The 27,703-nt window shown below is 42.2% G+C and overlaps 2 protein-coding genes across 6 annotated transcripts; one reads left to right on the forward strand and one right to left on the reverse strand.

Annotated features, from left to right (window-relative positions):
• Positions 1–50: 50 nt before the first annotated feature.
• anp32e (acidic (leucine-rich) nuclear phosphoprotein 32 family, member E) lies at positions 51–16,027 on the forward strand. 5 transcript variants are annotated; one of them, XR_003295264.2, is made up of 11 exons: positions 136–223; positions 2,166–2,315; positions 2,504–2,626; positions 2,706–2,868; positions 2,961–3,043; positions 3,682–3,724; positions 3,985–3,992; positions 7,360–7,432; positions 8,143–8,250; positions 11,441–11,544; positions 15,915–16,027. XR_003295264.2 is itself a non-coding variant. In XM_026299898.1 (10 exons), the coding sequence occupies exons 1-9, from the start codon at positions 170–172 to the stop codon at positions 8,241–8,243; spliced, it is 798 nt and encodes a 265-aa protein (XP_026155683.1). In that variant the 5' UTR covers positions 51–169; the 3' UTR covers positions 8,244–8,250; positions 11,441–11,608. The 5 variants fall into 5 exon arrangements, 3 of the variants coding, with proteins under 3 accessions (XP_026155683.1, XP_026155684.1, XP_026155685.1); XR_003295263.1 differs by lacking the exon at positions 15,915–16,027 and having other exon boundaries at positions 51–223; positions 3,985–4,038; positions 11,441–11,480; XM_026299898.1 differs by lacking the exon at positions 15,915–16,027 and having other exon boundaries at positions 51–223; positions 11,441–11,608.
• Positions 13,998–27,703, reverse strand: plekho1a (pleckstrin homology domain containing, family O member 1a). The gene is made up of 10 exons (XM_026299903.2): positions 27,526–27,703; positions 26,703–26,852; positions 20,315–20,455; positions 19,416–19,520; positions 19,140–19,241; positions 18,708–19,031; positions 18,152–18,249; positions 17,497–17,659; positions 17,273–17,385; positions 13,998–16,696 (listed from the first exon to the last, which is right to left on the reverse strand). Exons 1-10 carry the CDS (start codon positions 27,550–27,552, stop codon positions 15,886–15,888), a joined length of 2,034 nt encoding a protein of 677 aa, XP_026155688.1. The 5' UTR covers positions 27,553–27,703; the 3' UTR covers positions 13,998–15,885.

Here is a 27,703-nt window from a genome sequence, read left to right on the forward strand (position 1 = left end):
CGCGCGGCCAACCCTGTGCTTCGGGGGGCGGGACCTGAATGGAGGGGCGGGGCGGGAGGTATCATGGAGGATCAGTAGACAAACTGGCCGCCAGAGGAGTCAGCGACCGCTTTGATCCCCGGACTTTCTCAACTGTTTACCGAGCGTTGTAATCATCGCACACCACGCAATGGACATGAAGAAGCGGGTCACCTTAGAGCTTCGGAACCGGAGCCCGGCGGAGGTGAGTCGCTTTCATTTTAATAACATTTTAATCATACTAAAAGGTGATGTGCGACCGGAGCTTAGCTGCTCTGCCTCGGCCATCACATGGAGTCCGCTACTGACAAGATCGCACCTTTGCTGTCGGAAACTCGGTTCGTTAAACGTTTTACCGATGAAGTTAGGTCTCATCAGCCGCCGCACCTGGTGAGAGCAGAGGTCCCAGATGGATGTAGAAGCATCTCACGCCTCGGACGGACCGACCGCCCCCTCCGCTCCGGTGAAATCCAATGTCCGGGAGGGTGAAATTATGAAACGCAGCAACGGTTCTGATCGTTGAACACATCCCACCGGTTCACTAGATCCCGTTCAACCGAAAGCGCCTTCACGAATACCGACGTGCAAGTTGGACTCTGAATCGTTGACCGGCTGCTTTGACGGCGACGCACTGGCGACGAAAGCAGACTTAGCACGCGGGTGTTCGGTCGGTGTTATCGGTGTTTTCGGGCTTTGGTCCCGAAAAGCTACGACGACGTCGCTCGGTGCTTGTTCGTCAGCGAGCGGACATTTTAAATTTCCTGTGGCTTCACCGTATATTCCGACATTTTGTGAGTCTTCACGTCGTTAAAGTGGGTTTAGAAGTAAAAGTGTCGATGACGCTGAGGCTCGGTCGGTATTTTGGTGCGACCCTGTCCGGTGGCGGACCCAACGGAGGTCGGCCGCAGGCTTTTTGAGCCGGGGCTCGGTAACGCGTTACCTCCTATCGATGAATATTTGATTGAATGGGAAACAAACCGTGGGACTGTGGTGCACTTATTGTCCGCCACCGTGTAAAGAGGATTACTGGTGTTTGGATTAAAGTGCCGTAACGAGTGAAACAGATTACCGACAACTGTTGATTTCTACAAAATAATGTACCTGGTTAGACCCACGTGTCACATCACCTCCGTTACTTGTTTACTTTCATATGGCGCGTATTAAACACTTGAAATGGGTGTAACTCGGTGTAAACGCAGAAACGTCCCCGGTTTGGTCGGTGTTATTTGGATCCTTTCGGTGTGGGTAGATACGTTATATAACAGGACTGCTCACGGACCAACTTTCGGTTAAAAACGGTCCGGTTCGTATTAACTGGTCCTGTAGGTAACATACTTGTACTTCTGTAGTTGTGAGGACATTCGTAGACATAATGCATTGCCTAGACTCTAACTCTACACATCACAACTAAATGCCTAATCTTAATCCTAAAACCAAGCCTTAACAGGACTCTGAAAAAAGTGAGGACCTGGAAAATGCCCTCACTTTGATAGAAATATGCTCAAAATGATACTCACAAAGATAGCAATACAAGTACACACAGTGCATGGTGCTGATGTTACATAAGCACAGGAACCAGCCTGCACTGCTGGGAGCAGCAGGTGAATAGTAACCCACTAATCACCTCAGTCCATTCCAGTAAAGACACATCAGTTGCTGGATTTAGTTTGTCCTGACCAACAGAGAAACTCCCCAGACCTCCTCAGGCCAGACTGTGGGACCAAGAAATATTTGGTGTTTTCAGTTGAAAACTGAGAAACCGCTGTGTTTTTCTGTTAATTTACTTATGTAAACAGCACTAACTATATTTTCAGCTAGAAATTGTTAATGATCCATCTACTTAATAGTTTCTCAATTTATCAATACATTTTTTTTTTTGTCTCAATGCTTAGAGTGAACTGGAAATCCACAGAGACATTTAGTTTACTGTCACTGAACCTCAGACCACAGAGTTTGTGGCGTTTTGTTTAAAAAAAGGTTATTAATGGAAAACTAGTATTAAATTGGTTGTAGATTAGTTTTGATCTATTAATTGGCTGGTAAATTAAGCACAGTTTTCAGTATTGTTAGTTGAACATAAAGTCACATACGTAAACACAGTGTGATGTATTAAATATAATTAAACATGCCTTTATCCTCTGCTTCAGATCGTGGAGCTGGTGGTCGATAATAGTCGCTCTGCAGATGGCGAGGTTGAAGGTCTGACGGATGAGTTTACAGAGCTCCAGTTCCTCAGTATGGTCAACGTTGCTCTCACCTCGCTGGCCAAACTGCCTTCACTGCCCAAGCTGCGCAAGGTAAGACACACACCGAACGCTGGGCAGGGTTATTCACATCCTTTGTGGTTCATTTTCAGATTACCACCGTTTGTGTTTGAATCAGCCAATGTTGAGTTGGATAGTCAGTATTGTTAATTTTTCATTTTCGAGGCTTGCTGTGGATTTCCTGATGCTGCGGCTGTTTGAACTTTTCTGTGTTTCTTAAGTTGGAGCTGAGCAACAACAACCTGTCTGGTTCTTTGGAGACTCTGTGTGAGAAATGTCCCAACCTGACCTACCTCAACCTGAGTGGGAACAAGATCAAAGAGTTGAGCAAAGTGGAGCCACTGGTCCGAACACACCCACACACACAAGTTTCAGTATGTGTTTGTAGCTGTTAACATTCTAACATGATTCCTTCTGCTGCAGCAAAACCTAAAGAGCCTGCAAAGTCTAGACCTGTTCAACTGTGAGATCACGACTCTGGAGGACTACAGGGAGAGTGTGTTCGAGTTGCTGCCTCAGATCACCTACTTGGATGGCTTCGACCAGGAGGACAACGAGGCCCCTGACTCAGAGGCCGAGGAAGAAGGTGTGATGCTGAGTTGGTTTTAATTTGTGGCTGACAAACATTATAAACAAAGCCGTACCTCATCTCCGTCTGACCGTCATCTCTGTTCATAGACGAGGATGGGGCAGGGCTTGCCGGTGACTATGATGACGAGGAAGACGAAGAGGAGGATGAGGACGGCTCAGAGGGAGGAGAGGTGCGGCTGCCTTGGGCTCTGTCCTTTACTGTTAGATTCTAAATCTTTTGTCTTGCTGAGGAAACGAGAGGCTAATTTACAAACACTGTTGGTCTGAGGTTAGCTCTAAACCCATGGCAATGAAACTTTTATGGTGGTGATTGTAATGTTTGAAACAAAGTCTGCACTGAGCTGGTTTATGGGTTAACCTCACGTGTGATTGTGTTCTGGACCAGGTTCTGAGCCAAAGTGGCTGCCTCTGAAACACGACCCTGATCAGAACAAATAGACGTTGTGAGCAGAAGTGGGTGAAAACTTTTTGCCCTTTCTTGGAATGATAAGGTTCTTTGCAGGAATTTGTATTGAAGGTTGAGTCTGTACAGCATCTCTCGTTCACAGATATGATCTGTGGTTATTTTATGTTCTGCTGTTTTTGTGTGAAAGAAAATTTAAAAATAAATTGGATCTGGCATTTTCTCTTCCTATTTTTCTAACCGATGCAAACGAGCTGTCAGTCGGCCTGATGGAGATCAGCCTGGCCACAGTGATATTCATGTGATTAATTAGAACTTCGTTGGTGTCGCCCCATCTCAAACGAGCTGTCTTTTATTTTGAAAGTGTGAAGCTGAAGTTAAGTTTTTCTCTCCTGTTTGGCTTAGGAGGAGGATGAGGATGAGGAAGACTACGCAGAAGAGGAGGAAGGTGAGAATTTCATCGTCTGTGTGTATTTTGATTGATATTCCTTATTTGAAAAATGGTCAGTGCTTACTAAATAATTATGGAACTACAGAATGACAGACCTCAAATTAAGTTGTTTCCATCTGAAATCTGCATCTCGATCACTGATCACTGCATCTCGAACACTGATCCTGTTAAAACATTTCAACACTGTTTATGGAGGAGTTCTGATTGTTTGGGATCCTATAGATCTCCTCTGATTGGCCTGTTTTCTTTGTGTGCAGAGGGTCAGGTGGGTGTTCAGGGACAGAAGAGGAAGCGAGATGTGGAGGATGAAGGTGAGGATGAGGAGGAGGAGGAAGACGACTAGTCCTCCGGCCCAGCATTGTCTGAGTGTTGTCCTGTTCTGCTTCTGTCCGGACCCGACTTCCGCCAGACAGCAAGAATTTACAGGGACAGCAACAGGAACAGTGTGGTCTGACATAGTTCCTTTCAGTCTGTGATAGAGTATCATGTCTTTATTTTTAGATAATATATAAGATTTACAGAGTGAGAAGATTTTATCTGAACATTACCTTTTGAGGAATCAACATCTCCCTTTAAAACCTGGTTCAGGATCAAAGCTTCTGTGTGTCTGGTAAGTTTGCCTCCTCTCCATCCTCTGAACTCTGATCCTCGTCTTGGGCATTTGGCACAAAACCTGAAGTCCTCGTCTGGATCAGCTCCTCATCGCACCCATTTTTGACCAGGTGTCACTTCCATAGCTGCCACCTTCCTCTAACCCTAACCCTTATAATAGTCTGTCACTGTCCAAACTTCAGGGACTGACACGGTTCCCGCTCAGAAAGATTTCTGCAGTACCGATTACAAGACTTGACTTGGTCAGTTTGTCCCGGGTCCATCCGACACATAGCTGTTCTGACGTCTGTAGTTTCTGACTGACTCTGTCTAAACGCTGAGATTACTGAATAGTCATTTATTTTTGAAATTATGCTGAACTCATATGCTGCTGTAACTTCCTCTGCACTGTTTCCTTAGGAACCCTGCCGCTGCCACAATATTAAGATAAGCTGATTGGTAGATCACGTTTAGAGTAGCTGAAACTGACAGACCTGCTCCACTGCGACTTGTGTTGAAATTAGCTATTAGAGCTAGCAGATGAGCTAGTCAGTACGTCCACTATTCACCCTGCCAGCATCTCATTTGTCTGGTCTTGTAGTCTTTCCTGGGCTCCAGTTGTTTGCTTTCTGTGAGCTGGAACCGAGGTCCTCAACCTCCACAGCTTTTCATGTCCAAAGATGCAGCTTCAGAAACGTCTGCAGCTATCCATTGTACACACACCTGAAACTTCATCAGTGTAGCTGAGCTCATTCATGAAATTCCCAATGTGTGTTGCATTTGTTGAAGGGATTCTGCAGGAACCTGATTTTTCTCCTGGGTTAGCAGTTTTCAGTTTGAACTAAAAACAAGTGGCTTGTCATGCTTCAGGCTCCGTCTCCTACTCCTGGAGACAGTTCACCTTCACACAGGTCCAAGCTGCATCCACGTGCTTCTCGTCAGCTCATCAGAGATTTTTCTGCAAAGGTTTGGACATTTTGATTGTAAACCTCACAGAATGAAGACCTGGATCAGGTGTACTGGGTAAATTAAAGATCCAGGAACTTTTATTTTGACATGTCCACGCTAGCAGCAAAGTGGAACCAGTCCATGGTCCCAGCTTTTTTAAAAGTGATGTCAGTGAGCTGTCAATCACATGCATCCCTTTAATGTAAATCAATGAAAAGTTCCTGACTCGTGTTTAGACTTCCTGTTACCATCCGGTGTCTTTCATTTCCTGTCCTAGATCTACCTGTGAACACCTGAACACACTGTGGGTATAACAACTTCTCCTTTATGAGCTGGTAAAAGTCATCTGAACATACTGTTACAGCTGAGCGGTGTGCAGTGGATGATGGGACACTGAGGATGTGACAGCTGTCTTCCAGAGTATTGTTGACCTGTGTGAAGGTGGCGGGGCCTGAAACAGGGTACACCTGTAGAGTCTGCCTCAGGTGTCAGTGCTGCATTGGGGTTCTGCACCTTTTCCTGCTTTCTCCTGCTGCAATTCACAGTTACAAACCTGAGCTGGTGGGAAATAAATGGAGCAATGACAAAAAAAAAAAAGATAAAGTACCAGTACCAACAACAAACAGTGATCATGTTCAAATGGAGAAAAGTATAAAAATGTCAAACATTTGTGGGGGAAATTTAAAGGGAAAGTTTTGTTAAATTAGTTAATATTGATTGGTTTTATTTTCAGTTTATTTGACAGATCGTCAGGTTTGTTCCTGAGGAAGCAGCAGGACTCAGACTTTTATCCAAACTGATGTAAAGTTATAGCTTTTCGCTCATTTTTGCTCTTAAAAGCAACATAAACCTTTTAACTAACAGACGTGGCTCATCCTGAGCAGCTCTGAGAGAGAAGAACTGAGGCAACTATTTCAGGTTTTTAAGATCTTTGCTTCTGAGTCAAAGTCTGGAGCTTCTGGATCACAGCTGTTCTGGCTCACAGACTTGAAGGTCCCTTTAGTAGCTGTTCTGAAGCTTTTAGATGGTTTTTGTCAGCAGGAGTTTGAGCTGTTATTACGGTTTTCTTCATGTTGGTTTAAAAGCTGACGTTCAAAAACAGGAGCTAACAAAAGGACATCGGCTGATATGACCGAAAGCTCTTGAACCACTAAAACTAGAAAGGATTTTCTACTTAAGTTAATTTGAAGTTTAAATTTTTATAAAATTTCAAGAAAATTAGCAAACTATCGAAGAGAAGGCCAAATATTTTGGGTTTCCAGCTTCTCTGCAGAGCAGATTTGTTGTTTACTGTCCCAATAAAGCGAATCTTGGGCTCACTAAACGGTTAATCCATCCACTGAGAGGTTAATCTTGAGTAACGGGTGTTCGTTGGTGGGTGTTCCATGAACTCATCTGTGAATGTGAACCAGGTGCGATGTGTTGTTTGTAGGAGTGTAAAGATGAAAGGTCCAGCCTGTCACACCTGCCAAGGTTACTGACCTTTCCCTGGTTTTTAAGGCAATACTGTAAATACACTGAGCTCAGATTCAGCTTTTTTTATTTTTCAAGACTTTACTAATTTTACAGATTTGTTTCTGGCAGTGAGGTGACAGTTGACCCACAATTGACCTTTGACCCCAGCTCACTCTGTCAGCTGTTAGTGTCTGTCCACTGTCTGCAGGGAAAACTGTGTTTGACTTTCTGTGGTGTAACCAAAACAATACTGAGAGGTTTTCAATAAAAATACTAAAGGAAGAGAAAGTTCGAGTTTTTTTTTGTTTTTTTTTTTCCCCCCTCATGTTGAGATGACACCCAACTTCTGTTTCCAGGTGATGTGTGTGACAATTGACTGTTTTGTTTAAACTCTTTCCTTATTGTTTAAGATGAGATAATTCTTTCTTATTCTTTAATATCTTTAGTTGTTTTACTCTGATCACTCAGCAGTAACTGACAAATCTGTTCTCTTCAGGATATATTTAAAGAAATATGATTTAAGTGTTTATTTCCATAAATTGTCCAATATCTCACCTTGTGACACACTGAAATGAATAAGTTGTGATTTTTCCACCTCAGCCAGGTGTGAAGACTTTTTCATTCGTGTTTCCCTCCAGCTGCTGCAGATCTTAGACTTCCTGAAACCAGCCTGCATCTGCTGCAATGTTAAAATCGCCAACAAGGAAGAAGGTGAGGGGTTAAAATCCAACACTGAAACAGCAGCAGAAATACTAAAGATGAAGAGAATCAAACAAAAGATAGTCAGAAAGGAGAAATGAGATGGAAAAATGAGGACATGAGTTAAAGAAAAATAGGATGGAGGAAAAGCAAACATTTATAAAATTAATTTAAAATCAAGTTTCCAAACTGAAACTACACAATAGAGTAAATAAATTTTACAAAAAGGAATAAAAATGAAATGAAAACCTTTAAAAGTTTGAGTTCCAGTGAAATAGTAAATTTGATGTATTTGTCCTGCAGGGGGCACTGTTATCTTTCTGCTCAAAACTATTTTAGGATTTCAGAACATAAGAATTAATTTAATAAGACACGCAAGTAAATATTTAGGTAATTAAAGGACCATTCTGCTATTTACATGAAACAAACCTGCAGAAACATCACAGGTGACATATCCTTATCTCAAACACATCCTGAAATCGATTTTACTGCACTTTGTTTCCGGATATAGATACACAAACAAATAAATTACACATTATTTAAAGATGGAAAAGGCAAACTGTGTTTAAAGCACACATGAGGAACTTTCATGAAAACATGGACTTTAAATGCTGGTCTGCTGGTTATCGTCATTTTTAGGCTCCTTCTCCTCCTTTAGTACTGAAGTAATAGTTGAAGGTGTGTGTGTCTGTGTTACCTCCTCTTTCTTCTTCTGCACTTAGAGTTTAAACAAAGTGGTAAATTGTTAATGGGTACAGCAGCTGTGACATCTCCCACCCCTGTCAGCCATGGTCCCCCAAGAGCCAGGACTCAGCTGCTGTGATTGGTTGGTAAGTGACAGCTGATAGCATGGCATCACTTTCTGGTGACAAGATGTTCATTAATTATTTATTTGTAAATTTAAGCATTGATCATTAAGAGGAAACAAGATCATCTAGAAGTAATTTATTTTCTAATTTTCATGTCTGTTGTCTCACTGTTGTTTCTTTTATATATTTTATAAGGACCAATTTGTGTCTGAAATAGACTGATTGATTGAATCAATCTTTGTCCATTTTGGGCACATGTACATATTTACAAAAATACTTCACAGTTAGATCCCTCTGTTGTTTGAGAGCAGGCGCCAGTCATGGATTTCCTGTAAATCTGAGTGCTCACCTGCCCACAGCACCCACGTGGTCTCACCTGGTTTCTGACAACAGGAGTGGAGTGTGTGCATCACATGTTGACATCAGACCTGAAAATTATTGTTTCTTGTTGAACTAAACTTTCACCAGGTTTAGACTCGACTCACATCCTGATGTTTCAGTCAAAAAATTGCATATATTCCACATTGGCATCATCGAAAATCTTCCCGCCAGATGTTCACTTATGAACTGCATGTGTGTCAGTGTCATCCAGCAATGCGGCTTTTCCCGCTAAGTGCCACAGACAGTAACATCTGTAACCATGGTAATTGGACACAACAAAGATGGCAGCTTAAATGCTTATATATTAAAAATGAAACTAAAATGCCACTAACTAGACAAAAAAAATATTTTGACTAAAACTAGACAAAAACACAAATTAAAAATGATAAATTTTAGCTAAAACTGCCAAATATGTTTAACAAAAGACTAAATTTAAATTTAAAAGCAGGAGCATTAGTTATGTGTGGAGACAAGTTAGTATCTTGTTCCCACACTGAATGATGTCGACAGGAGATATGTGCAGAGGAGGGAGACATTAAAACAACCACATGGATTCTGATCTGATTGACCTGACTGTTCTGACTGTTCTGCACACTCACACATCGGATCTAGGACCACATATACAAGTGGCTCAGATCTGATCGGAGAACAGCTGGTTTGGACTTCACACTGTGGAAACATCAGGGCTGAGAAACTCCAGCTGTGATGTGGATGCAGCTTTAGATGGAGTCTGCAGATGTTTCCCCATTGATGATTAATTGTTGTCATTTTTCCACTTTTACCTGGAAATTATCACATATGTTCTCTGCAGTTTTTTGATGATTAGTGTTTCACTTACTGAGGTGAAGCTCACCTGGACTATGGTACCACGTAAAGCTGGAGTGATTTTCTCAACATTCCCTCCTTCATTACATGCCTTGCATTGAATTTGAATCCCCTTCCCAACTGGTTCTCCTCTTGCTCCTGGTGCTCTTCTTCTTCCTGCTGCGCTCAGTGTGTCGAGCTGCAGCTCATCACTTGTTCAGTGTGTTTTAAAGGATCACTTCAGGGTTTGATGCTCCCCTCCACATTCAGAAGCAAATTTTGACTTAGTGGAAATTGACTGAGTGGAGCTGTAAGGTTAGAGAAACATGGTGGTTTTGGTTAATTGTGAATAAACAGTTTGTGTAGCAAAGTTTCTCTGTAGCAAATACCCTCACGTTTGTGCACAAGCCTGAAAATAATTTGTAGTAGGTGTGGCCAGATTGGCTGTGAGGTAGGAGGCAGATTCAGGAAACATTTTCCTCTTGCCATGACATATTTATTTCTCTAGGGTGTTCCCATAGGTGCATAAACATCAAAAATATTTCCAAAAAAATTGAATAAATAACTGTTTACCTACAGACCACTGAACTACCACAACTCAAAGTAGTGTACACATAGTTGCACCCTACTGTTCTCTCCCCTACAGTTAGCTTTTGACTGCTTTTATAGTCTCTCTCCTCTGCAGCAATTATCTCCTGGGCATACCATCTAGCCTTTGCCACATCTCTCCTGAAAACACATTAAAATATATTCCATTAGATAAAATCTCTCTTGTTCTTTTACCTCTATTCTGCAGATAATTACCCATAACCACCCAAATTACCCACTAATGACCTGAAATACCCCTAAAACAATGTTCCAAAGGTAACCCTTCTTCCCTTCTCACTTGGTCCCAACTGATGACATCACCAATGACATCATCCAGGGTATAAATACAGGAAATACCTGGCTGCATGCTCCTTTTGATTTCTGCCACCTGAGGTAAATATGAAAAACAGCAGTACAATTTCCAATAAATATTGTGTTACCCAGTAATGTTACTTGTGAATGTGAGCATTAACCCAAATGATGGTAAAACTATGGCCAACTATAACAAACATAGACAGACTCGGGATATCTGCTGGCTACAGATGAAGCTATGGCTCAACACACAATTAGCACGTATGGTTGACAAAAAATTTCCCAAAAGATATGTTCATCTGGTGACATCTGGTGTGCTCCCACTCACTTTGTGACATAATTGGAATAAAAGAAGTTGCTGATTTCAGTCAACAACAGAATTGGAGCAGTAGAAGAGCTTTTGGTCCTGAAAAGAGTAAATCAGGCCTGTAGCTGCAGCTTCTGATGACAGTTGTTGGTGGTGACGCTGAAACTAAATTCTGTGTTGTGGAGCAATGTGGAACCTGTCATGTTTGTGTGAGTCTGGTGTCTGTGAAACCAGAGCTCCATTTTCCTGAAACCAGAAAACCGTTTCATGTTGGTGGAGTCAGTACAGGTAAGATGGAAAACAAAACATGTTTTGCATTTGACAAACGTAAATCAACAACTTTCTTACAATGTTGATTGGAAATGTGTTTGCTGCAGTTCAGTTTAAAATAATTTCTGGAGACAAAGAGAAAAGGGTGGAGGAGGGGAGGAATAAATGAGGTCGAGGCTTCGCACAGACGCTGTAGGGCTCTGACTCATAATGAATACACACCATCCCCCAACACACTGTATAATCCTCCCAGTTTGAGCCGTAACACTGACCTGGTCCACACCGGACATGTGTGTATGTGTGTGTGTGTGTGTGTGTTTATAAAATATGTAATTCGCCCCACCCCCTTGTAAAGAGAATAACTAGAACAGAAGCATCAGACAGCGGACAAGCGAGCATTACAACACACATGGAGGGAGGGAGGGGGGGGGGGTAAATAATTTATTGAGCTGTGATGTGAACACAAATCTGCTTCCACCGTTTTTATCTCTGTAAATAACCCAGTTACTCACACACTTCAATTCTTCTGCATTCACTGTCTGATTTCAGTGTCTTCAGCAGACTGGGCCCGGACCGACCCCTGAGCGCCTTAGGCTGAAATAGGGTTTCGAGTCCCCAGAGACCCCTCAGTTTATGCCAGTCCTTCCACTCTGGTAGGTGAGTTCATTAGTCCTGTCACTGTGTTTAATTAGAGGTAGTAGCTGCTGATTCAGTCTGTGTGTTACTGAGTCCAGATCCCATCCAGAGACTGACAGCACCAATGAATGTGGTGTCCTCAGTGTAATGTGTGTGAGTCCAGAACCTGGTTCAGCTTATGGGTCTGAGCCGTAGACCTCCATTGTTGTCCAAAAACTATTAAAAAAACAGCAGGGAGCCACACCGCTGACCTGGCTCCCATGGTTCTTCCTCACCAACAATGGGAGGCCCGTCTTTTTCCAAAAACCAGCTCCAGACATTGCTGTGAGCAGAGAGAAGCTGGAGGAGCAGTGGAACCAGAGACCAGTCGATTCTTTGTTCCTTCAGATTCAGTAAAAAAATGATAGCTGTTCGGGAGATGATTTTCAAAACTTTAGTTGTAGAAAAGTTGTACACTAATATTTCTACTTTTACTTTAGTAAACACCTGATTCCAGAAGTGGAAAAGAACTTGGATTGTGTACTATTAATACCACTGTGCAAATTTACTTTCTCTCTAAGCGTACTTAGGCTAAAACAAAACCAATATCAAAAGCAGAAGTACTAAAAATGGAAATTATACTCATATATATGCAGTACCTGCGAGTATTATAAATGACTTCATGCACATCCTGCTGAAAAAAAACTGAGTTTCTACTGATTTCTGCTGCTCCCTCTTGGTGCCAAGCTAACCCTGAAAGCGACAGCACAAACAGGACAAATCTCTAAACCTGCTCCTGTACCCTGATCTGTGGTTTCCAGATGCAACAGATTAGTCACCAAGAGCAGCTCACGCATGCATACACGTGCACTCATGCGTTAGTGCCAGTGTTGTTGTGTGTTGTGGAGGTTGTGCTGCCCTACATCTGCTCTTCATCACAGCTCACTGACCCTAGTCCCCCAATACTGGGCTGTCGGCCAATGACACAGCTGCGTAATGCAGCATGTGACCAGAATTTGGAGTGAGAATCCTAGATTCCAGAAACCCAGTTCAGTTCCCTCACTCAGTCACTCATTTACTCAGCCCAAACTCAGGCAGCCACACCCTGCAAACACTGCAGGTTGACAGTAATTCCTCATCTATAAAATTCAGAGTATTGGACTGTGGGATCCATGTTTTTGTCATTTGATTGAGAAATGGATGTTTTCATTCGTGGGTGGCAGTGTTGCAGTGGTGTCAGACTGTGTCCATTGAGCAGTAGATGGTGGGTCTGAACTCCGGTGGACCTGGGGCCTTTCTGTGTGGAGTCTGCATGTTGTCCCTGTGTCTGTGTGGGTTTTCTCCTCCCACAGTCCATACTCATGCAGGTCAGGATTAGGGTCTGAACCCAAGTGGACCCGGGGCCTTTCTGTGTGGAGTCTGCATGTTGTCCCTGTGTCTGTGTGGGTTTTCTCCTCCCACAGTCCAAACACATGCAGGTCAGGATTAGGGTCTGAACCCAGTTGGACCCGGGGCCTTTCTGTGTGGAGTCTGCATGTTGTCCCTGTGTCTGTGTGGGTTTTCTCCTCCCACAGTCCGAACACATGCAGGTTAGGATTAGGGTCTGAACCCAGTTAGACCCGGGGCCTTTCTGTGTGGAGTCTGCATGTTGTCCCTGTGTCTGTGTGGGTTTTCTCCTCCCACAGTCCAAACACATGCAGGTTAGGATTAGGGTCTGAACCCAGTTGGACCCGGGGCCTTTCCGTGTGGAGTCTGCATGTTGTCCCTGTGTCTGTGTGGGTTTTCTCCTCCCACAGTCCAAACACATGCAGGTTTGGTTGGTTGGGGACTCTAAATTGCCTGCAGGTGTGAATGTGAATGTGTCTGTCTCTGTGTGTCAGCCCTGTGATTGGCTGCTGACCTGTCCAGGGGGTGACCTGCCTCTCACCCACTGCATGCTGGGATTGGATGATGGGTGACTTATGATCTGTTTATGACTGACTTTTTTTTTTGTCTCGATCCAAATTTTTATTAGTTGATGACCAGAAGACTTAAAATTATATCTATAGATAGCTGCAGATAAATAGGACTTTAATATCACATTAGTGTTTTAGTAGTTATTTTTAGCAAAACAAGAAATTAACCAGTGACTGGGTTGACCTTTTCCAGATAAGTTTAGCTTGATTCAGTGGACCAGCTGAAATAATTTTACTCCCCTGCAGTTTCTTTTATTTTTCATGTGAAGATGAAGTCTGGATGATCAACATGGCACATTAAGGGTTTTTATATGTCATTTAATAATGCATTACTGTGTACAGTTATTCAAACTACATCATTCAAAACATATAAACCTTTAGTGAAATTTTAAAATGCAAAACAAAATATTTAAAATAACTTGTCTAATAAAGTGAACAATGGACTCAGGACTGTTTAAATGTGCACAAACTGTTGAATAAATAAAATAAATCAATTTGTTCAACATCTTTTCACCAACATCACTCACAATACAATGGAACCATAATAGGCAGTGTCAGTGCCTTTTTCTGTGGAGTTCTTCTAAATATACAGAAATGTGTAAAAAGAGAAAAACTAATGGACAAACAAAGGTGAATTTAACATTAGTGACTTTTAAACAGACAGTTTATTTGTTCATTTATCAGCTAAAAGCTGTTGATGCATCTTCAGGTCTTTGTCATCCATATTTTCAAAAAAAGTGCATGTTTTAATAGAGAAACATAAACTCTATTGTGTCATTTGTCCGTGATTGATTAAAATATCACTAATTTGTGAGTCTATAAAATGTTTCCTTGAATTAGTTTGCTCAATCTGATAAACTGACAGATTTATTTTTTGCCAAAATACAAATTAGTACACAGCTACTTTAATGGTTTCAGCACTTTATGTACTAGAAATAGTTTTTAGATGATTTCAGGACATACATGTTTCTGTAAAGTTACCAACATGTTCAATTCAAAGTACAATTCATCATGAAATGTGTTTTATTTAATGCATAAAATTTATTTTCCATGTTCATTTTGTCATTTGTTATGTATATTTCATGATTTATGTCTGAGATGTGGAAATTTCGTCATGCATGCAAGTCAAAGACATTTCACAACTTCACATTTATAATTTCCACTGTGAAAAGTTCCTTTAGTGCAGATCTTCATAAAAATTCTTTAAAAATGCAAAACCATTTATTTACATTATGCTTTTAAAAAGAAGTGATTTTTTTTTTTTTTTAAACTCATGGCTGCTCAGATACAATGTCCAAGCTTTATTTGGTAAAATGCAGCATAGCTGTCAGCTGACATAATGGTTTAATATGGGTCTTTTGGGTATTTTTTAATGTTTAATCATGTGACCTGTTGAATTTTTAAATCATGAGGATTTTAGTTTCTGTTTGCATATATTTTACCACACAGTGGCCTGTGGTGCTCCTGGGAAAAAATGCCTATTGCACATCTTGTTTTTGCGTGTTCCAGCTGTGAAGTGTTGGAGAATCGGATCTTTTTCTATTATTGCTTATATTCTCTTCATTGTATAGAACATTAAAATCCCTGCTTTTTGTTAATGTGAATCAAAATCTTTTGAGGCTTAAAAATACCAATGAGCTGAGATGTTTTGTGTGGGATATACAGAGCTACAACTAAACCAGAGACCAACAATTTATAGTTGATTAACATCGATGTCACAGAAGACCAAATATATACTGACCAGTAAATCTGGTTCTTAATAATTATTAGAAATTAGTTTTTGCCTTTTAAAAAAAAAAAAAAAAGACATTTAATGTAAACTCCTCCCACTGTGCCCAGAGAAAACATAGTGCTCTTCATGTTTCTGTTATATTGAAAAAGGTTCTATCATATAAATGTTGACATCTTTCCTTGGAAAAAATGGCTTTGAATGACAAACTGTGTATCTTTTCAAAACCACAAATATCTCTTGTAAAGTTCATTGGAGGAAAAAACTTTTCATTCAAAAAAAAAGACAAATTAGAAAAATGTGCAGCACTATTACAAAAGTATAAAAGGACATGCCTCTCCATCAAAAGTGGATTTACCTAAACTTAATGTGACACATTTGTCACACAGACTTTTGGGAATAAAATGGGCAGCAGCCATGAGAAGGCAATCTGACTAGTGACAGTCTAGTGCATGGTGGAGGATTAAAGTCATTAAACCTACTGGGAAGAACTGGAGATTGCTGGTTTCAAAGGAGTCCACATTTGATTCAGTGTTCACATGCACCCCCACTGTCTGTGGAGTAAGAAATGAAAAATAACAAATAGAATTAATTCTGCACATCCTGTCTGCTTTGTGTATTTAAAGCTGAAAAACATTGCTACTTTAATTGAGAAAATTCAATAATTGATTATTGATGCTTAAAAAAAATCCTCATTAGGTTGTCTTGGACTTGTCATCTTCAGGTGATGTTGGTGAGGCAGGTGTGTCATCCTCTTCTGAAGCTGGCAACTTAGCAGCCACTGCCGCTGTTGATGTCATCTTCTCATAGGTCCTCCTGTGCTGGCGTCGCAGTGTCTGGCTCTGCAGCTCCTTCACCTCCTGCAGCACTTGCTGCGCTTCTTTCCACGATGACACGGCCTCCTCCAGCAGGCGCTCAGCCTCGGCACGCCTCCACTCCACCTCTAGGTGCTCCTCTGAGAGAAGAGAGGCAGGCAAGGCAGGTGGAGGAGGTAACAGGAGGTGTTTGTCAGGTGTTCTGGGATGCGAGGACTCAAAGGATTCAGACAGACTCAGGGAGTTCTTCTGACAGGGCAACTCCTTGCTGCTCAGCACATGAGGGGAGTCGGTGTCACTGCCTCGTATTGAATCAGATGATCTAACCTGAGAAGAGCTTGATCCTATAATAAATAGAGATGATTTGGGTGACTTCTCTACAGGATAGTCGTCCTCTTTGACACCAGAGGAGCTGGATGGTCCTTTGAGTTTTGGTGAAAGGACTGTGTTGGATCTTTTTGACCGAGGCGAGTCGGTGGAGGTGAGGCAAGATGAATCTTTCAGTCGAGGAGAGTCACTTGTTTTGGAGGCAGGTGACTGGGATCCCCTGGAGTGAGGTGACTCAGTCCCTTTGGAACGACTTCTCTTCGCTTTGGATCGAGGAGATTCTCTTCCTCTCAGGCGAGGAGAGTCTTTGCCTCGGAGACGAGGAGAGTCGCTGCTCCTGCTCCTCGGAGAGCCAGACGACCTGCTGAAAACCAGTGTAATACTACTAATTATTCTTAGCGTCATACCGCAGTGTTTAAATATTGGATGGTTATTTAACAATTACAATCCTGTTAAACTCTATGTATAACGAGACCTTCAATCTCCCAAATAGCCAAAACAGTCTCCAGTGTCTGATCCTACATCCTTGCCATTTAAGATAGGAACATCCAAAATATGCAAAATGTAAATAAGGTAATACATGACTTATATCTAGATCTCTGTAGGTGCTCTGAAGGCCTGGTCAGATCACCCAGAAATGTTGAACAGGGTTCTGGTGAAGTTGAGTGCAGCACATTGATGAAAACACATCTACAATGCATCTGAAAATGAATAAAGATTCGGCTGATGTGTGCTCCAAAAGGAAAAAAGATCTTTGACCAAGTTACCGTCCTGCTGCCGCTTAATGTCAACACCATGTGTAACCAATGCATTGTTTCCAAAAACCCAGTTTATGATGTCTTCTGGAGTCCTTTACTTGATTTGATTTGAGAAGATTTGTAGCACTCGACTTTACGAGACTGGCATGCTTTTTAATATTAGTGAAAGTGTTAAAACCAACCTGGAGTGAGGGGAGTCGGAGCCCCGCAGGTGGTGGAGCCGAGGAGAGTCAATGCCCTTCAGGTAAGGTGAGCTCTCTCCTTGTTCTTGTTCTGCTTTGGCTTTCTGTAGCTCCTGTCAATCACAACACACCATGTTAATCATAACTGTCTTTATAACCGTTTTTGCTTCTGTAATGACTCATGTTTTTTATCACACGAAGATAATCAACAGATGTAGTCCAACCTGCAGTCTCATCTCCTCCAGCAGCTCCTGAGCTCTCTGCATTCTCTGAGCAATGAGGCTGTGCAGCTGACCAACTGGTGGGACTGAAGCACCACCCCCTGACTCCTCTTCTCTTGGACAACGACGAAGAACAGAGCGCAACTCCGAACGAATCATTGCTGGTCTGAAGAAGGAAAGAAACAAATGATAGAGTATAGGTATTCATATTATGACAACATATTAGTCAGTCTACATTCCAGTCTTTCTGTAGTTACCAAGGAAATGAGACTGCAGATGCAAGTGGCCAGAAATTAGTTTTGTTTCAAGGTTTCTGCCTTCATCCTTGGAAACAGGACAACATGGACATCAAGGAGACTGGAGATAAACTACTTCTCAACCATGTCAAAATGATTGAGCGAAGATGGTGCGAGCATCAGGATTCCTTAGAGGTGTTAGAGGATGCATCTGACAGACTCACTAGAGGAATTATATATGTTGTCTGGCCTGGGACTGTCTTGGTATTCCCCCGAAAAGCACCAACAGTGAGTCCTTGCTCTCTAAGGATTACCTCAGGGCAGACACAGCACAGTACAGCAGACACGCATGCTGTTGGGAATGGATTGGGGGAGTGGAGCTGTGTTGTGATAGTTTGTTTAATTGTCATGTGTTTGTGTACCTGGACGAGAGGACTTCATCCATGGAGGCACACCGACTCCGGCCCAGCATGCTAAACCTTTTGCCTGGCTGTGGTGTTCGAGACTGAGCCTGGAGGACCTGACAGAGAACATATGGTTAAGGTACGTTGTTTTTATTGATGGTTCACTGATAAATGGGGGCATTCCGGTTGAAATATAATGAATGACTCCCATGAGTTTTTTGGGCTTACGCTGAGCGCACCAGATGACACAATAAGTATACAACATTGCAAATTACCACCCTGCAAAAACTCTGAGAATATTATATACTGTGTATCTGTGCTGTACCAAGAAGACATTTGAATTAATTGAAAAATTGAAATTACTTTTGCCAAAGAAACATCAAATTTAGAGCAAACTGTTGCTTTAAAATAAACAAACTATAGATTTATCTAGTAAATCAGCAACTACAGGCAAAAGCATTTGCAGGGTGCTACAAAAGTTTGTTTAAAAAAAAGACTGAATTGTACTCACCAACAAAATTACAATTAGTAGTAACTGAAGCTATGATCTACATTCCTTAAAAAGTTTACCTACTTGTACCTGCTGGGTTTTGTGGACCTTGGATGCCTCCAGGTGGGACTGCTTGCCCCAAGAGCGCTCACTCCCCCTGGGCAGACTGCCAGTCTTCACTCTGGGCTCCTTAGAGGTCATCCTGAGCTTTGAGACATCTGTGCCTGCCCGTTGACGGCCACCGACTGCCCGAGATCCAGCTACTGCCACGTGTTCATCCCCCCTCTGCTGGTTGACCCGGAAGCTGTTCTCCCAGGAGTCCTGAGAGTTACCATTGTAGTCAGGGGAGAAACCATCTTCCTCAGCGACCAGGTCAAGCATCAACATACCATGAGAGGAGGTGGATGCCTGGGGTGAGTAAGATGATATGATTTTACTGAAGACTATGTCAATACTGGTATTTCCTTAAAGAAACCATGAGTGAATAAAAATCAGAGTAATGAGAGAGTGCAGTACCACGGCCATTAGGTGTCCTCTGCTTGGCAGCCGGCGGCCATGAGGGATCTTTGCTCGGTCTCTGGTGGGATGAACCAGTACACTGTCCTCCTCAATGGTCACCTGGACACAAACAGGTGAACTAACCACTAACCTTTCTGTAACTTTGAGGAATTTTTCATACACGATATTATTAGCACTAACCATAAGCTTTATTAATATTTTGTGGCAGTAAATAAACCTTTAATAAGGTATCTGGCATCTCAGCAAGATTTACTACAAATAAATGTCCCAGACCTCATCTAAAACTCTGTTCTTGGCTTTAATGATTGCCACATTGAGGGCGTTCACCCAGGATTCCTTTTCCTCCGGACTCACTGCCAGAAACACAAGGTTAGGAACCTGCAAAAAGAAAAAAAGCGTTGCTATGTTGGATACAAAGACAGTATGTTTGTACCTGTCTAGGTTAACCAACCAGGCGTAAACAAACTAAAAGAAATGATCAGGCAGCCGCAGACAACCTTCAAAATGCTGGTGAGTTTTTTTGAGTTGGCTTGTTTAGTTAGTGTTCAGGCTAGCAAACTATAAATAAAGTATTTTTGTGGTACCTGCTGTGTATCTCCTGTACTTTACTGTGCTTTAGTTACAGCAGGACAGTGTTGCTAGTGGTGTTAATGTTTATTGTAGGTAGTGTACATTGTGTCAACGGAAGACCTTTGAACTGTTTGAGATCCCTCTGTGAATTATCAGAAATAGAAATCAGTGAATGTCGTTTGGTTTGATGGTTTACATATTTTGATGTGAGCCCTGTGTGGTGGCTGTAATAAACTGCAGCAGATTAAAACAGTCAGGGGGTGGGTGAAAGAAGGAATTTGGACTCTGCAGGGATTATTCGTCCTCTGACAGACTAATGGGATTCTGAAGAATAAGCCTTTTCAGAAGAGAGAAAACCAACACAGCTTGGGCTGTTACTGCAGTTGAGGCAGAGTGGGTGGGTGCTGTTCAATCAGGTCCACCTATCCGAAAAAGATGTGGTGGAAAATCCACCAATGACATGGCATCATGAGTCAGCAGGGGCAGTGTAATCTCTTAGCATAAAGGACGGACATGAGTGGAGGATGATGAAGAATAAAGACAGAAACTCTGAAAAGTGACACAAACTGAAAGCTGACAGTTTAGGTGGGAACATATCTCACCGTGTTTCCCGGCTGTCGGCAGCGCAGCAGAGTGAAGCGACTGTGGTTTTTCTTGCTACGACTCTTTGCTTTCCTCAGCTCCTCGGAACGATCATAATCAGCCAGGTGAAACACTTCCTGAGCTTTATGCTCGTCTTTCACCTGGAAAGAAAAAAGACATGACCTCAACATCTAACACAGATTTACAGAAACAAAAAATAAATATTTCTATAATATCTCAGTTATTCTTACAATAGTCTTATATAAAGGTAGAACAAATTTTATAAATCCTGGAGAAGACTCCAGAGGTCCTTGAGGTTGTCAAGTCCTTGAGGGTTTGAGTAGTGGTCTGCAATGTTCCAGATGTCCTTAAAGAATTTCTAGGTGACAATGGAGAATCCAAAGGGTCTCTATGAGGAGTTTCTTGAATTCTTGAAGGGGTTCCACAGGTCCTGGCAAAGGTTATACAGCTTGTTGTGAAGGATCAAGTGGTCTTAACAAAGTCGTATAGGTCTTTTGGCAGGGCCCAGAGGCTCTTTCCAGAAGTCCTTATATAGGTTTTAGATGTTTCTGAGAAAGCACCTGTGGTCCATGGGGATATTCCAGTGTAAATAGTCTGAGTGGAAATAGTCCCTATGATTCTTGATGATGCAGCAGAGCCTGTTGGAGAGTTTCTCCAAGTGCTTGAATATGATACACTGATCTTGAGGAGGCGTTAGAAGTCTTTGGACAAGAACCAGAGATCACTGAGGAAGATTAAGGATCTGGTAGGAGGTCCAGGTGCTTGTAAAGGCTAATCTTTAACCCTCAGGGGTCGACGAATGTGCCAGCACGTTTTGTGGCAGTGATTAATGGAGCTCTAGGGGACCTTGTAGTATTTCCAGTTATTCTTAAACAGTTTGTAGATGTCCCTGAGAAGATTCTAGCAGTAAATGAGGAGGTCACAGGATTTATTGAGGTTTCAGAACTTCCTCAGCATGTTCTAAGGTCCTTCATGAGATTTTAGAGATCCTGTTTTGGAGATGCTTTCAGCGTGGACAGAGCCATCTGTCTCCTGATGTGTGACAGGGACATGCTGCAGTTTCACTGACTGACTCAGTAAAATTATCACACTGAGTAAAATGGCTGCGTTTGCTTTCCATGTTTCATTCATCAGACGCTTTCACCTCATTCAACTTTAATTTGCTTAAGTTCAGCTGAGAAACAGCTTTTACTGTGTGTATACTGAGAAAGTACTGCTCATACTTCTGGTGCTACTACATCTGCTGAAAACACTACTACAACATTTTGATGCCACTTTTACTGCTAAAGTACTCACACTAGTAGTATGCTAGTACTACTATTACTGCTACCACATGTTCAATCTGCTTCTGTTTTCAGATTACCTTTGCTCCCACTGAGCTTACTACTGCTAAAGCTGCTAGTATTGGAAGCTGCTCTACTACAACTATTACACCACTTCCATAACTACAAGTATATGGACCACTGATTAACTACAGTGGTGTGAAAAAGTGTTGGCCCCCTTCCTGATTTATTTTTTTGCATGTTTGTCACACTTTGTTTCAGATCATCAAACAAATTTAAATATTAGTCAAAGATAACACAAGTGAACACATCATGCAGTTTTTAAATGAAGGTTTTTATTATTAAGGGAAAACAAAATCCAAAACTGCGTGGCCCTGAATGAAAAAGTGTTTGCCCCCTAAACCTAATAACTGGTTGGGCCAGCCTTAGCAGCAACAACTGCAATCAAGTGTTTGCGATAACTTGCAATGAGTCTGTTACAGTGCTGTGTGAATTTTGGCCCACTCATCTTTGCCAAATAGTTGTAATTCAGCCACATTGAAGGGTTTTCGAGCATGAACCGCCTTTTTAAGGTCATGCCACAGCATCTCAATCGGATTCAGTTCAGGATTTTGACTAGTCTTCATTTTGTTTTCCTTCAGCCATTCAGAGGTGGAATCGCTGGTGTGTTTTCGATTATTGTCCTGCTGCAGAACCCAATTTCTCTTCAGCTTGAGGTCATGAACAGATGGCCGGACATTCTCCTTCAGGATTTTTTGGTAGACAGCAGAATTCATGGTTCCATTTATCACAGCAAGTATTCCAGGTCCTGAAGCAGCAAAACAGCCCCAGACCATCACACTACCACCACCATATTTTACTGTTGGTATGATGTTCTTTTTCTGAAATGCAGTGTTACTTTTACGCCAGACGTAATGGGACACACACCTTCCAAAAAGTTCAACATTTGTCTCGTCAGTCCACAGAGTATTTTCCCAAAAGTCTTGCAGATCATCAAGATATTTTCTGGCAAAACTGAGACGAGCCTTTATGTTCTTCTTGCTCAGCAGTGGTTTTTGTGTTGGAACTGAACCATGCAGACCATTTTTTCCCAGTCTCTTTCTTATGGTGGAGTCATGAACAGTGACCTTAACTGAGGCAAGTGAGGCCTGCAGTTCTTTGGATGTTGTTGTGGGGTCTTTTGTGACCTCTTGGATGAGTCATCGCTGCGCTCTTGGGGTAATTTTGGTTGGCCGGCCACTCCTGTGAAGGTTCTCCACTGCTCCATGTTTTCACCATTTGTAGATAATGGCTCTCACTGTGGTTCGCTGCAGTCTCAAAGTTTTGGAAATGGCTTTATAACCTTTTCCAGACTGATAGATCTCAATTACCTTCTTTCTCATTCGTTTTTTAATTTCTTTGGATCTTTGCATGATGTCTAGCTTTTGAGGATCTTTTGGTCTACTTCACTTTGGCAGACAGGTCCTATTTAAGTGATTTCTTGATTGTGAACAGGTGTGGCAGTAATCAGGCCTGGGTGTGGCTAGAGGAATTGAACTCAGGTGTGATAAACCACAGCTAAGTTATGTTTTAATGGGGGGGGGGAACCTACAGGATGTTCAACTGTGCCCAAAAGTCAGCAGGTGAGAGCACCAGAGAACACGATTGTGTCTGATCTGTCATTGATTAGTTAAGACAAAGTGGATGATGTCAGAAGAGACAGGAAGAAGGTGGATTGAGCAGAAATAACAACCAGCTCAGGTTTTTCTGTGGAAACCACTTATTTTTGTTATTGTGTTAGTGTATCAGCAGTGTGCTCTTGTCTAAACGGTCAGAATGTTCTTCATGTTTTTGTCCTTTGGGGCTGCAAAAAAACAAAACTATATATATATATATATATATTTATTATTTGTGTGAAATATTTGTCAAAAAACATCAAATATGAAGATAAATTTTCTTTTTGCAGCACCAGCTGCTTTGATAAGTGTCCCTTCAATCTGAATCATGTTGTTAAAATTAGAATCAATCATCAGCTGTGAAACATCCATCAGTCAATATGATCAATACAAGCCACAAACAGCATTGAACCTTTTCAGAATTTTGCTTAAATAATTACTGCTAATATCTGTAACTTCATTATACTACATTTCTGTTTCATAATGTTCTGAAACTGCTTTTAAAGTTTTTTTTTTAATGTAGTTATGCTGCTATAGGCCTAGACTCCCCGAGGACCATCAGTGCACTGAGTTCCCATAATCCCCTCCCCTCCCTTCCCCTCTCTTCCCCTCCTCCCCCCTCACATGTATATTCCACCATCGAATGTCACTAACCTTGTGCTCTCTCCCTCTCTCTCTGTTCTCTCTCTGTACCTTCTGCAGGTGTTCCTGGTCCTGGAGCTGTATATTGCTGATGTGCAGTTACTGGCCCCACCAACCTGCAGTGTCTATTTGTTATTTATTGTGCTGTTCTTTTCTCTCTGCTCTATCCACTCACCCCAACCGGTCGAGGCAGATGGCCGCCCAAACTGAGCCTGGTTCTGCTGGAGGTTTTTTCTTTTGTTAAAAGGAGTTTTTCCTCTCCACTGTCGCCAAGTGTTGTTCATAAGGGATTTGTTGGGTTTTTTGTTTTGTAAAGTGCCTTGAGATAATTTGTATTGTGATTTGGCACTATCCAAATAAAACTGAATTGAAAAAAAAAAAACTGAATTGATACAGCAGCCGTGAAACATCTGGCACCTTCATCTTCCCCTCCTCTCCACCCTTATCTGGAAATGAAAATTACAGAGACCAGGATGGGAACAAAAACTAGATCCAGGAAACCATGAGAAACCACAAGAGAAAAGCTTTGAAACAAACAAGGCAGTAAAATGAAAGGAAACCGTCATCACTGAAACTCAAAGCCTGTAAATCAATCGATTTGAGAGTGTGAAGAAAATGGTCCATATTTCTCTTCTTTGACTTTTTCAGTCGACTATCAGCTGATAAATGTTTTTTAAAACACAAAATCCATGTGGCTGATAGATTTTTATTTTCTTAAAAGTACTTCGATATAAAACATATATGTTTAAAGTCTTTCCAGATTAAAGACACACCAACTTGTTTCTAGATGAGTCTTGAAGGTTTTCACTGGTACCAAACCTTGTTTAAATCAAAACAGCTTTTCAGACAGAAGAGCAGATGCTCTGCACACTAACATGTTGGTGTTAATCAGAAGATTCAGGTATGTTTGGATTGAAAGCCTATAGATGAAAATATTCGTGTTTTATATGTATGTAGAAAATGTTTCACTGAGCAGAGCTGTGATGACTCCTACTCTCCCTGTGCTTCACTGAAGTTCATCCTGTGCATGAATCATCATTCTTCATTATCATCCTCATGTCCAGGCCTGTGTCTCTGCAGAACTAAAAATACAGAGCAGTGTGTTTTTATGCCTGACTCAGCGTTTGGACACTTGCGTAAGACCCTTATATAACAGATGAACACTCAGCAGTTCAGGATCCAAGTAGACCTGCTGCTAACATGCACACCTGCCTCTGTAAGGTATTTAGGGACCCCCCAACACTCTGAACAACAAAGTTCACATCAGCACAGGTGCTGCTCTGCCTCACCCACCAAGTAGTGAACAGCTGATCAACGTGAAGCTGCAGGAGGCAGAGCTGAAACATCTGAGCTGATGTATCTAACAGGAGACATGGTGGGGCTGTTGGCAGGTAGGCACTGTCGGACCAGAGGAACCTTTTCATCTTTCAGGAAGTTCCCCTTTTTTGGACAGGTTTTTTTTTTTTGGACTTTTAGCTCCTACTCTGGAGTAGTTCCTTTTCCATACAGTAAGACCATGAGTGATGCAAGTTTACATTGATTAATCAAAAACACTGGGCCAATGCAGTAGCAGGCTCCATTTGTAAAATTTAATTTAGGTTGAATAGACAAATATATAAAATAAAAAAAAACTGCCAAAAATGGACCTACACCATTGTCTGGGCTGCCTACGAGATAGAACAAATTCAGACAGACCTTTAAGGATCAAAGCAAAATATGAACATTTTCTTAAGCCATCCATCCATCCATCCATTTATGCTGCTTTATCTGGGGTCAGGTCGGGGGCAGTGGTCTATGCAGAGATGCAGAGACTTTCCAGGGCCAGGCGAGACATAGTTTCTTCAGTTTGTCCTGGGTCTTCCCCAGGGCCTCCTCCCGGTGGGGCATGCCCGGAACACATCCCCTGCGTCGTTAAATGACTTGCGCAGAAGTGTCGTTGCTATGGCAACCATCAGCCAGTCTACATTACTACAGCTTTCCTACTGGGGCCAGAGGTGGATCTACAGGGGCAAGGGGGGGTAGCTGGCCCCCCAACTGTAGGGTTAGCCCCCCAGCTGCTCCCCACACTGGTTTTGATCTTTTTGTCTAAGATTGTGTGGGATGTGTTTATTAATATATATGTGAAAATAAACAGATCGTAAAAATAGATTTGTGAATCTTCTGTTCAATTTATTTATAGAATTGTATTTTTAATATATATAAGAATTAGGGTTAACCCTAACCATATATACCACCTTCTAATGCCACCTTACCATAATGTTTTGCCACCCCATAAATTTCTAGATCTGCCACTGACTTGTGTGAATGTGCTGGAGCTGTTTTTTGAAAAAAGACAGGCCTCCCATTGTTGGTGAGGAAGAACCATGTGAGCCAGGTCAGCGGTGTGGCTCCCTGCTGTGTTTTTAATAGTTTTTGGACAATAATGGAGGTCTACAGCACAGACTGATAAGGTGAACCAGGTTCTGGATTCACACACATTACGCTGAGGACACCACATTCATTGGTGCTGTCAGTCTCTGGATGGGATCTGGACTCGATATCAAACATAATCACTGGCTACTGCCTTTAAAATCGCTTCTCTCCTGCCCTGTTCTCTCTTAATCTACAGAGGTGAAAACAGAAGGTGACAGCAGCATCAGGATTGTCTACTTCAAAATCTCTGCGTTGCTATAGAGTAAAAGTCCAGCATCACAGCCCAATTCTTCTGTCTCTGCCTGAAAATCACAAATTGTCCACAACACAAAACTACCCACAATCCTCTCTGTTCTGGCCAGCACGCTGACCTCAGCAAATGCACTTGGTCTCACCTCCTTGTCAGAGATGTAGAGCTGGTCTCCTCTCAGTACCACATAGCGGCTCCTCCACAGCTCCCTGAAAATTCCACGGCCATAGAACTTCCTGATCCAGCCCACCTTCTCCGGCAGCTGGACCGTTTGCTGAGCCAGATCCTGAATGCCCTGAAACATCCAAGAAACAAGTCAAAGAGGAACTCCTGGACCCAGCGAACACAGAAACACTAAGGGGAAGGTCTGAGGGAGCAGAACAACCAGAACTTTTTTCAGTTTTGTCTTGGTCAGGTGGTTCGGATGCTGCAGACACATAATTTTATAAATACTGTTGTACAGCTGAGGACAGTAAGAAGAAACATGAATAATTAGTGAGATGAAAGAAACTGACGTCAGCCATATTCACAAACAAACTGTTTTCTGTCTGTAAACACGATGATTTCACTGTGGTTCCGGCCCCTGCGTTTAGCAGATCCTTTCTGCAATTTTACTAAGGCTGAACTTTAGGAAATCTGCAGCAGAAACATTAGTCGAATGATTTTGTCAGTGAAAGTGAAAACCGGGGGGTCGGAGCAGTGACTGAGATGTTTGTCATTATTCAATCACAGAAAATGCGATTTGACCCAACGAATCACAGATAAAAGGTGAAATCACGCGCGTGCTTGTGCTGCATGAGTGCTGCTCTTTCCAGTGGAAAGGAATAAATGAATGTGATGTGTACTCAGGTGAGGTCCTTTCAGAACCCCCGAACATGCAGTCGCCTCCCTCTGAGATGGACGGGCCGGACCACTAAAATCCTGAATTAAAAAATCCGTGCGTAAACGGACAGAAACATGGTACCTACTCGTCTGCTCGGGTTGCTTCTCTTCATCCTCCCTCCTCTGTCTCTGGTCACATCAACGGGATACAGGTTCGACCCGGCCCGGCGTGAGCTAGTGCCCAGCCCCGGTAGCTCGGTGCCCGGTCAATCTTGGCGCCGTTGCCGGTGAATCCGTTGAGTCCGCGTACACGTCTCGATCCTC

Source organism: Mastacembelus armatus, chromosome 11 (genome assembly GCF_900324485.2).
Source record: "Mastacembelus armatus chromosome 11, fMasArm1.2, whole genome shotgun sequence".
NCBI classification, from domain to species: domain Eukaryota; kingdom Metazoa; phylum Chordata; class Actinopteri; order Synbranchiformes; family Mastacembelidae; genus Mastacembelus; species Mastacembelus armatus.